At 42.5% G+C, this 15,593-nt stretch overlaps 1 protein-coding gene across 3 annotated transcripts in view; it reads right to left on the reverse strand.

Annotated features, from left to right (window-relative positions):
- Positions 1–7,157: 7,157 nt before the first annotated feature.
- Positions 7,158–15,593, reverse strand: part of LOC115152307 (protein LSM14 homolog A) — a 30,992-nt gene continuing 22,556 nt past the window's right edge. Inside the window, exons 5-9 of one of the 3 annotated variants that reach the window (XM_029697067.1) lie at positions 14,546–14,725; positions 11,303–11,468; positions 11,110–11,151; positions 10,688–10,931; positions 7,158–10,394 (exon numbers count right to left, since the gene is read on the reverse strand). In XM_029697067.1, the coding sequence (XP_029552927.1) occupies positions 10,332–10,394; positions 10,688–10,931; positions 11,110–11,151; positions 11,303–11,468; positions 14,546–14,725 (695 nt within the window). In that variant the 3' untranslated portion in view covers positions 7,158–10,331. Of the gene's footprint in view, positions 10,398–10,682; positions 10,932–11,109; positions 11,152–11,302; positions 11,469–14,545; positions 14,726–15,593 lie in introns of all 3 variants that reach the window. The other 2 variants (XM_029697066.1, XM_029697068.1) reach the window with 2 other exon arrangements.

A 15,593-nucleotide genomic window follows, 5' to 3' on the forward strand; every position in this document is an offset into this window, starting at 1 on the left:
GGCCTGTTGCATGAGGAGGAAAAGCCTACTCGCCAGGAAGGTGATCTGTAAGTCAGATGCTCCGACAGGGACGTGCTATTGGACGAGGCTCACAAACACGTGAAGGAGACACAGCCCCCAGAGACGGTGCAGAGTTGAATTGAGCTGCTCAGCGGTGAGACGTGGAACCCTCTGAAGCTGCACTACCAGCTGAGGAACGTGAGGGAGCAGCTAGCCAAGAACCTGGTGGAAAAGGGCGTGCTGACCACAGAGAAACAGAACTTCCTCCTCTTCGACATGACCACTCACCAACAACATCAAACAATGCCTCATGAAGAGGGTTCAGGAGGCCGTGTTGGAGAAATGGGTCAACGACCCGCACCGCATGGACAAGCGGCTGCTCGCCCTCATCTTCCTGGCCCACTCGTCTGATGTCCTGGAGAATGCCTTTGCCCCTCTGCTGGACGACCAGTATGACCTGGCTATGAAGAGAGTACGGCAGCTCCTGGACCTGGAGCCAGAGGGGGAGAGCACGAGGACTAACGCCAATGAGTTGTTGTGGGCCGTGGTGGCCGCCTTTACCAAGTGACCTGACCTACCACCTTCAGACAACAGAGGGTTGGTTGGTTAATGACGATGGTGGTGGGTATGGTGTGAAGGGAGAGGGAGACGACAGGACAGTTTGGCGTGGGACAGAGAGAGGGCTAGTCCTGACTTGAGTTCACTGCCGCCTAGGCTTTCTGAACAGAATAGACCGCTCCAGAGCTGTCCGACAATTTTTTGTTTTCTTTCCTTGTAGATAACTCTCTCACTCCTTCCTCCATCATGGTATTTTGTGTGTCTGCGAGATGCCATTTAAATCGCTGACTTTTACAAAAAAAAAATTAAAAATCCCCTCTGATGGAGAAATGTTTTGGATACTGGACTGACTGAAATATGATTCAATCATCCTTCCCTCTTCCTCCCTGGACAAATGTCTTTCTTCAAAGTATGTTATGTATTCTCTCCAGGTATCTAGCTCTAACTCACTTTAACATGTATTATTCCACTGTTGTTCAGTGATGTACATGCAGATTCCATGTACGTGAAACATAGTAACAGTATATGAATACTAGAGAATTATTCTCCTGACAAGTTTTTTGGGGGGGATTTGATTTCCTCTCCAACGTGATGACATCATGGTCTGAAGTTTCCTGTTTCTGATTTACACTCATGTTTTATGAATGAAAGCTTCTCTCATGAAGGTGTTTGGGTTCCGGGTAAATGTGAGAGACCAAGGGCTTCACCTGAATTCTACCTTACCCTCCCCCCCCCCCCCCACACACACACACACACACACACACACACACACACACACACACACACACACACACACACACACATATATATATAGTTAACTTAGTGTAGTAGTGTACTATATAGGGAATAGTCTCTTACTTTTCAGATGAACTAAACCCTTTATGCCAGTCTTTGGTCTCAAGAGTTCTGCTGAGGTAAAGAGGTTCGGTTTGCTCCGACACCCAAGAGTTCAGTCTTGTCTGATTCGACTGGGAAGCATAAGGTAAGCTTGTGTCTATCTAGCTGGGGATCATCTTTGGACCAGGCCCCCCTAGTGCACTATAGAGGGAACAGGGTGCTATTTGGGATGCAACCATTTGTCTGTGCCTCAGCCTTTCTTCAGTGTCTACGTTTCTGTCCGTCCGTGATTCCGTAATGAAGAAACAGCTCCAATGATCCAGTATTGAATGAAAGGATCATCTCTTCTAGAACTTTCACAGACTACTCAGTAAATATACCACGTTATGGTTAAAGGAATTCCTGCCTCAGTCTCATCCATTCCTCTGTCACCTGACCCGTGACCACCTGTTCACCCTCACTGTCAGTCATCCTACCTGTCCAGCTACCCACACAGATTCCACTAATCTTTCAATGTTTATTTCTGGAGTATATTGAAGTCCGACAACTTTATTTTTCATGGACTTTATTTTGTATTGCTTTTTTATTTATTAATACAATTTAATGGCTTTGAATAGTGAATTTATTTACAAAAGTGAATAGCATATTGTTGACTAATCCTTCATTCATATGTGCCTTGTTGCAACTCAAAATAAATTAACTTAGTTCCTACTGTACATTCTTTTTCAATTTAATGCTTGGAAAAATGTGTAATCTTAGCAAAATTCACTAATTATCAAGGTCAATGTTTATTTTGAAATCTTGTTATTTTTCACCCCAATTTCGTGGTATCCAATTGGTAGTTACAGTATTGTCTCATCGCTGCAACTCCCGTATGGACTCGGGAGAGGCAAAGGTCGAGAGCCAAGCCGCACTGCTTGTTGACACAATGCCCGCTTAACCCGGAAGCTAGCAGCACCAATGCATCGGAGGAAACACCGTACACCTGGCAACCATTGCGCCCGGCCGCCACAGGAGTCCCTACAGTGCGATGGGACAAGAACATCCCTGCCGGCCTAAACCCTCCCCTAACCCAGACGATGCTGGGCCAATTGTGCGCCGCCCCATCGGTCTCCAGGTCGCGGCCGGCTGCGAGTGAGCTTAGACTCGAACCAGGATCTCTAGTGACACAGCTTGCACTGCGATGCAGTGCCTTAGACCACTGCACCACTCGGGAGGCCGATGTTTGGAATTTTTAACAAAACTCTTTTTACTTTTACTTGTAGTTTTTTTACAACAGTAAATTGTACTAGTTCAGTAACATTTCATTAAAGTAACAGTAATTATATGTGAGTAGGATATTTCAGTACACTTTCCACCCTGCTAGTATTGACTGTACTGTGTGTATTCACCCACCTGTGATAAGCACAGCTCTTCCTTGCATCAACAGCATGTCTAATCCTCAGCCCAGAACCACATAGCACAACCAGAAGCTGCAGGTCAGAAAGACAAGACCACAATAGCCTGGAAGGGCCACAAAGCACTGAGGCACCCCAAGAGCCCAAAGTTCCAGCGATCACCAGCATGGCTGTGATCATTGTATACATTGAAGAGAAATACCAGAATTCACTGTCAACGCTCTACATTCTTCAAACACTGGCAGGGTGGCCGTGCCCTCCTTACTCTCCTGTTATCACTAAGGTATCAATATCCTGTCCCCTTGGATCTTTGACATGTGTACATCAAGTGTATCCTCAACTCTGAGAAGACCAAACTCTCTGTAACCCCTTGATTAAAGTAAACCCCACCCCTATGTTACTGCCAGCCAGGAGCCGCAAATCAGTGGTGTTACAGTAGTACATCTGGAAACAGGCATGGCTATGAAACCTGTTTTGTACCAGACAGAGATTTAGTCAGTGCACACCGTAGGAACGGAAAACGTTTTGCAACAAATTATTTGACTAGTTCAGGAAGGTCCCTCCCAATTTCATATAGTTTGCTTCCTAGTGAATACACGGGTTAGGGTTTGGCCGGGGTAGGTCGTCATTGTAAAATAAGAATTTGTTCTTAACTGACTTAACTAGTTAAATAAAGATTAAAAAATAAATGTCCTTTCAGAAAGTATTCAGACCCCTTGAATTTTTTCAATTTTTTTTACTTTACAGCCTTATTCTAAAAATGTATTACATTGTTTTTCCCCCCCTCAATCTGCACACAATACCCCATAATGACAAAGCAGAAACAGTATATTATTTTTTGTTGCAAATGTAAAAAATAAAAACTGAAATATCACATTTGCATAAGTATTCAGACCCAATGCTTTGTTGAACCTTTAGCAGCGATTACAGCCTCGAGTCTTCTTAGGTATGACTCTACAAGCTGGGCACACCTATATTAGGGGAGTTTCTACCATTCTTCTCTATAGATCCTCTCAAGCTCTGTCATTCAGAGACTTGTCCCAAAGCCACTCCTGCGTTGTCCTGTTGGAAGGTGAACCTCCACCCAAGTCTGAGGTCCTGAGCACGCAGGTTTTTAATTAAGATTAAATTCTCTGGCAACAGCTCAGGTGGATATTTCTGCAGTCAGCATGCAAATTGCTCACTCCCTCAAAACTTGAGATATTTGTGGCATTGTGTTGTGACAAAACTGCACATTTGAGTGCCCTCTTATTGTCCCCAGCACAATGTGCACCCGTGTAATGACCATGCTGTTTAATCAGCTTCTTGATATGCCACACCTGTCAGGTGGATGGATTATCTTGGCAGGATTATCAAGGAGAAACGCTCATGAACAAATTTGTGCACAAACTTTGAGAGAAATTTGCTTTTGTACATCTGGGACCTTTTATTTCAGCTCATTAAATAAATGGGACCAACACTTTACATGTTCCGTTTATATTTTTGTTTACTATATAAGGAGACTTACTACAAACTAACAGGGTGGAAAGTGATATTATGGACACAGAAAATATAAAAATCAATAATCATGAAAAAGAGATTAACTACGACTATGTTATCGCTTATATTCCTCGTATAAATTGATGAATAACATCCAGGGACATGGTAAAACTCCTACATACACTGAAAAAAAAGTGTTCACTTCAAAATGCATAAAATTCCCTTTCAATATACATATTTTTAAAAGGTAAAGGAATTGAATGTTCATTTCTCTAGCAATAAGCTGTCGCCCACTCTAAGCTATGAGGGCGGCGTTCCCCAAGGGTCAATACTGGGGCCCCTCCTGTTCAGCCTGTATATTAATGATCTGTCTTCTGTCTGTTTGCATCTCAATGTGAAAAAAAATACAGTCTGCATGTTCTTCACAGAGAGAGCAACTGATGCTACTGAGCCAGATGTCTGTGTCAGGGAAGAAGCTCCAGGTGGTATTCCATTTTAAGTACCTTTGCATCATACTTAATTCCAACCTCTTTTAAAATAGCTGATGAAAAAGGTAACTGAAATAACAATTCAACCCAGATAATTTCCGATTCATACCACATTGTTTGACTAGAGGTAGCAAAACTGAACTTCAATGCTGTGATACTCCCCCACTCAACACACTGCTTGACTAGCTGGGCCCAAGCTTTTTGCACATTAAAAACCCATTCAGTCCGTCTACAAACCGGCTCTCAAATGCTTGGTAGACAGCCCAATAGCCATCATCACTGTTACATCCTCAGAAAGAATGAGCTCCTGAGTTAAGAAAATCTTGTGTAATACACCACACACATCTTGTATTCAAGATTCTAAATGGCCTGGCTCCCCCTCCACTTAGTACTTTTGTCAAACTGAAAACCCAAACCCATGGCAGCAGATCCACAAGGTCTGCCATGACAGGTGACTAATAGTTCCCTTAAGGAAAAGCACCTTTAGACAATCTACTTTCTGTGAGATCTTCCCATGTCTGGAATACACTGCCACCAGACACACACCTTCACAAAAAACAAAGACGTAGCTAAAGGTCAATCAGAGTTGTGAACATAGTCTCTAGCTGTGTATTGCCGCTTTCCATGTGATCTGTAGTTTGTGAGGTGTGGTAACACTGTTGCTTTTATGCATTTTGTTTTGCTGCTTTTTGTGGTATTACTCATCTGCATGCTAACATTACATGTTGCTTCTCATCTCTCGCTCTCCATGTGCTAACTGCTTGTATGTATTGTAATTGTTTTCAATAACCTGCCCAGGGACTGCGGCTGAAAATTAGCCGGCTGGCTGAAACCGGCACTTTTACTGAAACGTTGATTCATGTGCACTGTCCCTGTAAAACATTTACTCAAACCTTATATTTCAAGCCTTTTTGTGTACACATTTTAAACTAATAAGTGATATTTCCTGGGCAAAGGCACCACATTGTAGTAATGACCCAGCTGTCTAGCCAACGTTAGCTGCTGAATGAAGGGAAGTGAGCATTCAGCAGTAGCTAGCTAGCTGAGGCGAACATTAGCTGGCAAGCTAACAGCTAAATAGCACCCCCCTAAGCAATTTGACAGTTTGATGACAATAGCTAGCTACAATGATGTAACTGGGTGTACAGCAGAACCGACTGAATTCGAAATGGAAAGTGACATGTCAAACATTTCCCAAAGCATAGTTAAGACTGGAAAAGGAACGATATTAAAAACGATGACCTTGTACACTCATACACGTACAAAGGGCTTGCATATAGTTAAGCAATAAGGCCCGAGGGGGTGTTGTATATGGCCAATATACCACAGCTAAGGGATGTTCTTATGTATGACGCAAAGCAGAGTGCCTGGATACAGCCCTTAGCCGTGGTATTTTGGCCATATACCACAAACCCACGAGGTGCCTTATTGCTATTATAAACTGGTTACCAATGTAATTAGAGCAGAACAAATACATGTTTTGTCATACCGGTAGTATAGGGTCTGATATACCACGGCTGTCAGCCAATCCACATTCAGGGCTCGAACCACCCAGTTTATTAGCCTTTGATACTGCACACAGCTACAATCTAAAGGACCACCCTTGCTTACCTTCCTAGGTAAGCAAAAATGCATTCCACTCCCATTCACTGGCTCTATTGATGGGAGCTCAAACTGTTTGACACATATTGATGCAATCATGAAGATACCATGAAGATACCACCAAATTTCTGTTCGGTAGCTATATTGGCCATAACATTCAAAAGCTCACTTACCTAAATTTGCTGAATCTATCCTTGTCACCATAAAACATATCCCTCATACTGAGGTTCCCAGCTTTGAATTTGTACCATTGTTCACGTTTCTGGAAATGCAGATCACTGGTTAGTCCCATGGTGGTGGTTGAATTGACAATGGTCCAGTGAAAATGCTACTCGGCAACTGGATTGTGTAAAGACGTTCAGTGTGTAGAGGATGAAAAGACAATTCGTGTGACAACGCCAAAAGCACCAATACAACCCCATCTATTGCCACTCAACCAGTCTCCTCTCTGATGAAACAAACCACACTATAGCTCATTTAAAACCTTGAACAACCCCATAAGTTTAAACCATATAACCCTGATTAGGCGGTGACTGGCTTAACTAGACAAAGTGTTGGTTATATACAGCATAGGGAGAGAAATTACCACTTGCCAATTTGAGAAAGACAAGCAAGTGTGCCCAACAAGGATGTAATCATTATGCAGATTATGTTGCAAAATGAAACAGTTCACCCCAAACGAGTTTATATTGGACAAATCCAGGTAGGTCCCTTCCCGTTTTGTTCTTAAACTAAACAGATTCTGTAATTAATACACCCCTGGTAATCACACACACAAAACCATAAGGAGGAAAAACAGGAAGATATGAAAACTTTTATTGTATGCTTTGAATAAAAAACCCAGTCCACTGAGGCCCACAGAAGAGGACGTCATGCTGGGTTTAGAGAAAACGGTTAGGGGAAAAAATGTACCCAATTAACAACCTTTAAGTCTGTATATAAATGACATCTGATGCTCAAACAAACTACCCCCAGCACAGACATTTCAGTAAGTTATTGCATTGTATCCTTGTTGTGTCATGATTTAGTGGCTTGAGCCAGACCCTCATGCAGGCTTCTGTGCAACAATGAGAAATGGAGATACAGGACATCCCTTTGAACTAGGCACTTGATCCTATGGGTGCATCTCAAATGTATTGCTTTGATTCCTCATGTTCTCGTCTCCTCAAAACAAATTGGCGCAGAAGAACAGAGGTTCCTCCCCTCTGATCTTCTGCTCCAATATGTTTTGAGAAGACCAGAGGAAGTGAGGAATCAAGGCAATACAGTTTGGGTGGTGGGATGGGGTGAACCTATTCTACTGTACCACCCTTCATCTTAGACAAAAGATGCTTTTAAGGCTGCGTTTATACAGGCAGCCAATTCTGATCCTCCCCCCCCCCCCCCCCTCCAACAATTGGTATTTTGACAAATCACATCAGAGCTGATCCAAATTGGTCAAAGACCAATTAGTGAACATTATCAGAATTGGGCTGCCTGTGTAAAATGCAGCCAAAGACATTTGAGCATCCCCCCCATCTAATCCAGCCCCATTTAACATTTTCTTTTGACAATCAATATTCTTTCTGTATGCATCTTTAAAAAATACAAAAAAAAAGGTGTCAAATTTGTTTTTTGGCAGAGTATACCTGAACAAATAATAGTTGACATGCAGGACAAATGTAACATTGTCAAAATAATAGGAAGAGAAAAGACAATTCTATGCAGGACTAAAAACAGTCTGATATAATTAAGACAAGGGATGCATGGTCTCATTTTAAATTACTTAAAGCTTCCAAAACCTTCATGGGGGCAGAATCCAACACACGTTCCACTACAGTGCATCAATGCCAGAGAATAACGATCCTGCAATGGAAATTAACAAGACGTTGGAACTTGGCGTCAACTCCCTTCACTCAATTAAATGTACCGATGTAGACATATCCATACTTCTGAATAAATCTAGTACATTATCAAGCAATAACCTAGTTCATCAAACAGCACTGTGCAAAATAACTTCAGAGTACACCAAAATGGGCACAAGTTCTTTTAACATCCAACTTAAGTCAACTTTATTTACTTTGACTATTTATTTCACTCCGTTATTAGTTCAAATGTAGTATTCTAGTTATTCACTGGCATTAAGGCACAACAAGAGAAATTCATCTTAACTTCCTGAGGACACTTTATAAAAAAAAAATTATTAAAAAAAAGTAGCTTTGCACCAGCCCAGTTAAATCAGACTAACACATTAGGTTTAACCAGGCTAGCTTTGCACAGTCATCCCTTCATCTTTAAAGAACATTTGGAGATTTTTCTGGTGCCAAAGCCATATGCATACATCCATAAAATATACATTAAAGAACAATATTCAAGGAATCAAACGAGATACTGAACTTGTACTTTTTAAAGACCTGTTCACACACGGGGGGGGGGGGGGTTAGGTACCATAACATCATCGGCTTCATCCCAAATAGCACCCGATTCCCTGTAAAGTGAACTGCTTTTGACCAGAGCCAAGTAGTGCACTATATAGGGAATAGGCTGCCATTTGGGATTCACAAGTCATCCGCAGTTAGCAGAACTGGAATACAATCTCAGGACTCACACAAACGAACAGAAGACACCATTATATAAAACAACTTCACATCGTAAAAAGTGCAACTGTGTGTACGTTTCCTGCAAGATATAAAATCCCAAATCTAGCTAGTGTTTACTCTAGTTACGTACTTATTTAAATCATGCCGGGCCAAGATAGCATCAGACAACATTCAGTCAAAGTTCATTACTTCCTATCAACCAACCTTCACCCAATTTGTGCCCGATCATTCAAACCCTCCAAAACATTAGCTTCAATATTGCTATGTAACTAATACCTACTAAGCTAAAACCAAAGGGCTCTACAATTCAAATATTTTAAGACATTTTTAACTGAGCAATTAGGCTGACATCACTTGTGTAGCTTTAGCAAGCCATCAACTACCATGCAGTGCCATGGGACCGAGTCAGTGGCATCGAATCAAGAGTTTAGTCAGGGTATTGTTTCTCTCCGTCAGACATCTCAAGTACTGTTGGTGAGTCAAATTCTTTCTGGCATTCCGGTTTCTTTGAGAGGAACGAGGATGTGGAGTTCAGGGTTTAACCAACTGACTGACAAAGAGGTAAAAGGGAATAACAATTTGGAAAGCTCCCTAGAAAATGTTAGAAACCAAAATGTGGCCCATTTGTCAGGAAGAAACATACTGAGATGGCCTGCTTTAGCGAGCTCTTGTAGCAGTTTACATAGATTACGCTAGAGATATAACCGTAGCAAACAGCAGCATTGTGCAACTCTAGGTCACACAATACCAGTAGCCTCGAGTACAGGGCAATCTACAGAAAATTAAGTTCTGACTTATGATCCATCTTTCCTTATACCTAGTTACGCACCCAGAGTTAAACTATATCACCAAACCAGAAGAGTATAGCCAAGTACATCTAGCACCATCACTAGTGAAGAGTTGGAAATAAATAAAACAGAATAATATTTACAAAAAGTTGATATCTAGCTAAAAATCACAAACACTGCCATTTGGAGAAGGTGGATAGCTAGCGGAATAGGTATAGGAACGTTTGTGTGGTTGAAAAATACACAGAACGCTGTGACAGACCCCACTGGCTATTTTGGTGCTGAAGTTACATTACAGGTTACCCCCAAAAAATGAAGCCATGTCAGCGATCCTCAGTCATGCGGCTCTCTACGCCTAACAGAATATAATCAAACACCTGTTACAAGGGAGAAAAAAAACTCATTGCCGAAAAGGACATCCCTCAGAAATATTTTTTATACACAATTTAGACACCTGGAAATTGTTTTGAAGAGATCGATGGATTGCATCATTTCCATAATTAGAAGACATGGAAAAGAAGTGGCATTCAAGCAGTCTACCCCAGTGATGTTGACAAATATACAATCTTCATTCTTTTAGTCAAAAGTATAAACAAACTATTTCTAAACATGAGGCGTTGCCTGTCTGGATCTGTCCTCCAGGTGTACTATGCAGCCACGGTTATCCTTCTGGAAGAAAGGGAAAAATTAGACAGCTTTTTGATGACTTCACTATGGTTAACACCGTTACGAACGTGCACGTATGGTTAACAGAGTTATGTACAAGCGCTTGAAGCTAGGTACACTATGGCTTGATCTTCGTTCGCATTTGCTATATTGTGAATTTCATTTGTAAACTCCATAATTAAAAGCAGTGCGAGGGACAACTTAACTCCAGGATTTTGCAAATGTATACGTTGATGATACCTTTGGCCACTACGGCATCCATCTATACAATAAGTAAAAAAAACATACATTACCCTGTACTCAAAGTTCTCTGAAAACTCCCGTCCTCCCTGGCTTGTTCTGTTGTATCCTCCCCTGTAGCCGTGGCCTCCGTGGGGGGGACCGAAGGACCCTCTGCTGGCGGAGCGACCCCTGCCCCCGCGGAAGCCCACACCGCCAGGCCCGCGGTAGCCCCCACGTGCCTGACCCCTGCGCAGGGGCATGCCGAACGTCTCCGTGTTGATACGCCTCTCCTCGGCCCAGGTCTGCCTCCGCTGCCTGCCAATCAGAATTTAGACGCTCAGCGGGGGGTTAGAGGACGCCGACAGTACCTTATTGAATACACTATGGTTTTACATACAGTATACTCCATATATTATATAATCAATAAAGCCACATTGTATACTATCAAAACATTAGCATGGGATAGAACAGATCTGAGAGAAAAGAGACTCACAGTGGGAAACCAGAGGTTCCACCAGATCTTTCTGCAGCTTTCCTGAAAGACAGAATAGATCTTTATCACGTATTGCCTAAGGGAAGACAATATTGTACTGTTAATTCTCAAACTAAATCTACAAGATAAAGGGACAGAGGTTGCTGCTATAAAAGCATTGGGGCGAGAGATGATACGGGCAGTTGTAGCCTACCTGCTGTAATCACAGGAGACGTTGTCGAAGAAAGACTTGGACTTGTCGTAGTAAACGTTATGTGTTAGTGCCTCCAGCCCTTCATCAGCGTTGCCCTTGCTGTTCTGAGTCTCCACCCCGGAGTTGCCCTTATATTCCCCGTTCACTGCTGCCCTCTCCGTCTCATCTTGAGAAGAAATGGACACCCAACACATTCACTCCACTATGGCCAATTACTGTTTTGCACATTTCCTTATTTATTTAACTAGGCAAGTCAGTTAAGAACAAATTCTTATTTACAATGACGGCCTACCCCGGCCAAACCCGGACGACGCTGGGCCAATTGTGCGCAGCCCTATGGGACTCCCAATCACAGAAGGATGTGATGCAGCCTGGATTCAAACAAGGTACTGCAGTGACGCCTCTTGCACTGAGATGCAGTGTCTTAGACCACTGCGCCACTCGAGAGCCACACATGGAGTTCTCAGCCAAATAGATTAAGTACCCATCCAGGCTCCCCTGACCAACCTACATGTGTGGAATTAAGGCATTTTAATGTACCGGAGGCCATCAGAAATACACAGCGAAATAATGTAATACTTCATCGAGTTTACCTCCCAGATTGGAAAGATGTTGTAGTGCGTCTACAATTTAAATGACTAACAATTCATACATTTTCAGTTTTAGATATTGTCTAGACTTATATGATCAAGACTTTCACATACACACGTTCAAAAGTTCGGGTTCAGTTAGAAATGTCCTTGTTATTGAAAGAAAAGCAAATTGAATATCTCGTACAATGCTGTGTGCTACTCCCTTCACAGAACAGCGCAAACTGGCTCTAACCAGAATAGAAGGAGTGTGAGGCCCTGGTGCACAACTGAGCAAGAAGAAAAGTACATTAGATTGTCTAGTTTGAGAAAGACACCTCACAAGTCCTCAACTGTCAGCTTCATTAAATAGTACCCGCAAAACACCAGTCTCAATGTCATCAGTGAAGCGACAACTCCAGGATGCTGGCCTTTCCATTCTGGTTAGAGCCAGTTTGCGCTGTTCTGTGAAGGGTGTAGTACCCAGCGTTGTACAAGATCTTCAGTTTCTTAGCAATTTCTCGCATGAAATAGCCTTCATTTCTTAGAACAAGAATAGATTGACGAGTTTCGGAAGAAAGGTCTTTGTTTCTGGCCATTTTGAGCCTGTAATCGAACCCACAAATGCTGATGCTCGAGATACTCAACTAGTCTAAAGAAGGCCAGTTTTATTGCTTCTTTAATCAGAACAGTTTTTAGCTGTGCTAACATAATTGCAAAAGGGGTTTCTAATGATCAATTAGTCTTTTAAAATGATAAACTTGGATTAGCTAACACAATGTGCCATTGGAACACAAGAGTGATGGTTGCTGATAATGGGTACGCCTATGTAGATATTCCATAAATAAAATAAAAAGTGCCATTTCCAGCTACAATAGTCATTTACAACATTAAATGTCTACACTGTATTTCTGATCAATTTGATGTTATTTTAAAAATGGACAAAAAGTGCTTTTCTTTCAAAAACATTTCTAAGTGACCCCAAACTTTTGAACGGTAGTATGTGTGTAATACAGACATCCCATTCAGAAAGTATTCAGACCTTGACTTTTTCCAAATTTCTAAAATAGATTCAATTGTTACATTTACACACGTTTCCAGACCCTTTACGCAGTACTTTGTTGAAGCTCCATTGGAAGCGATTAGACGCGAGTCTTCTTGGGTATGACGCTACAAGCTTGGCACACCTATATTAGGTGAGTTTCTCATATTCTTCACAAGCTCTGTCAGGTTGGATGGGGAACGTCGCTGTACAGATATTTTCAGGTCTCTCCAGAGACGCTCAATCGGGTTCAAGTCCAGGCTCTAGCTGGGCCACTCAACGACATTCAGAGACGTGTCCCGAAGCCAAGACACAGGCATTGCTGTGTGCGTCGGGTCATTGTCCAGTTGGAAGGTGAACCGTCGCTCCAGTCTGATGTTCCGATGGCTCTGGAACAAGTTTTCATCAAGGATCGCTCTGTACTTTGCTCCGTTCATCGTTCCCTCGATCCTGACCAGTCTCCCAGTCCCCTTGGGCTAAAAAACATCCCCACAGCATGATGCCATCACCATAGGAATGTGCCAAGCGTCACGTCTGGAGGAAACCTGGCACTTCAAGCCAAAGAGCTCAATCTTGGTTTCATCAGACCAGAGAATCTTGTTTCTCATGGTTTGAGTCTTTAGGTGCCTTTTGGCAAACTCCAAGCAGGCTGTCATGTGCCTTTTACTGAGGAACGGCTTCCATCTGGCCACTCTACCATAAAGGCCAGATTAGTGGAGTGCTGCAGAGATGGTTGTCCTTCTGGAAGTTTCTCCAATCTCCACAGAGGAACAATAGAGCTCTGTCAGAGCAACCATCAGGTTCTTGGTCATAAATCCACTTTGAAATTATGAGGTATTGTGTGTCAACCTAATAAATGTTAAATTCAGGCTGTAAAACAAAACGTGGAAAAAGTGAAGGGGTCCGAATACTTTCTGAAAGCACTGTATGAGATCGACTTTATTCAGTCAGACACCTTTTATAAACTAGTCAAGTTTGCTGTTTGTCAATCAAAGCACAGTAAGTGACCTATGCGCCACCACTCTGTGGCTGCATGTGAAAGAAAATGAATGTGCCAGAAAATAATAGGCTAAATTGATTCATAGACAATGATAGCATCATGTGCTCTCCTTCCGTGTTAAAAAAAATAAAATAATAATAATTAAAAAAAAGACTGCAACGACAGGACACACACGGGGAGGGGGGGGACAAACAGCAGACTGTCAAACCAGCATTGTTTCCCTGTCATTGCTCACTTTGTGACTAACAGGCTCCTGTCCCATCAATAGATTGCTAGAAGATGCCTATCGTTCATTCTAGCGGGAGAGGGCTCGGCTGACTTTACTGACTAGCGAATTGAAAAGCAGCCGGCTGAAAATTAGTCTAATCGTCCGTTTAGCCGACAGACCACACTAGTGGAACACCCTGCAACTTGGCTACATTGTGCTCGGGCTTGCCTTGCGGTAATCTCGGTCCCCTGAACAAAATCACACATGCTTCGGAGGCCGGCCATGTTTTGTCTGTCTCAAGAAACCAGCCTTGCATGCATGACCTGTTCATGCATGACCTGAACACTAGGCTAAATCGAGCTCCTTCACCCATAAGTGTTGGACCATATATTATGAAGGCCTGATCTGTACAGTTCTCTGGTACCTTTTAGTTTGAGCTTGTTCTGGAACTCCCTGTCAATTTCTTCCTTGTTGAACTGGGCGTTGGCACTCTCAAAGTCAAAGTCCTTCTCGAACTTCATGGGTCCGTCTAGGCGCACATTGAAGCGGCCCCTGCCGCGTTGTCCGCCTCCACGACCACGCCTCTGAGGTGGGGGGCCGACAACTGAGAAACAGGCAGAATAGACCATATAACCACCAGAAACATGTAGTAAACACCAAACAATACCACAAAGTTATAAGTTACCACACCAAAAGCAGTGCACTGTGTTCAAAATCAAACCATGAAGAATATGAATAAACAAAATGCAGGCAAATGTCCACTATATCATAGATTAGTAGATAAAAGTACAGCAAACTACCAATTGACAGAATAAACAATGGCTTGCCATCCATCACAACAGAAAACTTAAAATGTCACCCTAACATATTTATACAACACAGAAATTCCAGCAGCATATAAAGCATGAATAGCATTACCCATCCATACAACAAACCATATTAAAAAAAAAAAAAAAAGAAAAAAAAAAAGCCAAAATATGGCATAACAGAATTACCGTCACACACACACTAAACAGAGCAGTGATCGCCATCCCAACTTGTCAATCTGCACAGCAATGCGGACAGTTGCAAGCAATGGACCACTATGTAACCTACTACAGCACAGAGGACGGTTGAGTTGTGTAAACGAACGTGGGCTTGACAGTTTAAGTAGAAGTCACTAGGTCATGCAGAGTCTGAATAGGCATGGAGCTGAGCACAGAGGACGATTAGAGCAGAGGTGCTCAGTTAACCTGCAGGCTGTTGACTGGCATCCCTGTCCTCACCTTGTGTCTGAGCAGCAGCTGCTGCTCAGTGCTTTCTGGGCCTCTGTGCCTGGAATGGTACAGTCCTTAAGTTTAGAGAGCTCAGCTCAACTTTAATAAAGAGATTTAGCCCCACACTCTAGAAACAGGCACAATTTGTTAATGTTGAACCACTGTTAGAGTCACATAAAATGGCAGGGGCCATTTTTGTTTTTAGGGGTTGCAGCA

The sequence above is a fragment of the Salmo trutta genome, chromosome 17 (genome assembly GCF_901001165.1).
Source record: "Salmo trutta chromosome 17, fSalTru1.1, whole genome shotgun sequence".
Classification (NCBI taxonomy): domain Eukaryota; kingdom Metazoa; phylum Chordata; class Actinopteri; order Salmoniformes; family Salmonidae; genus Salmo; species Salmo trutta.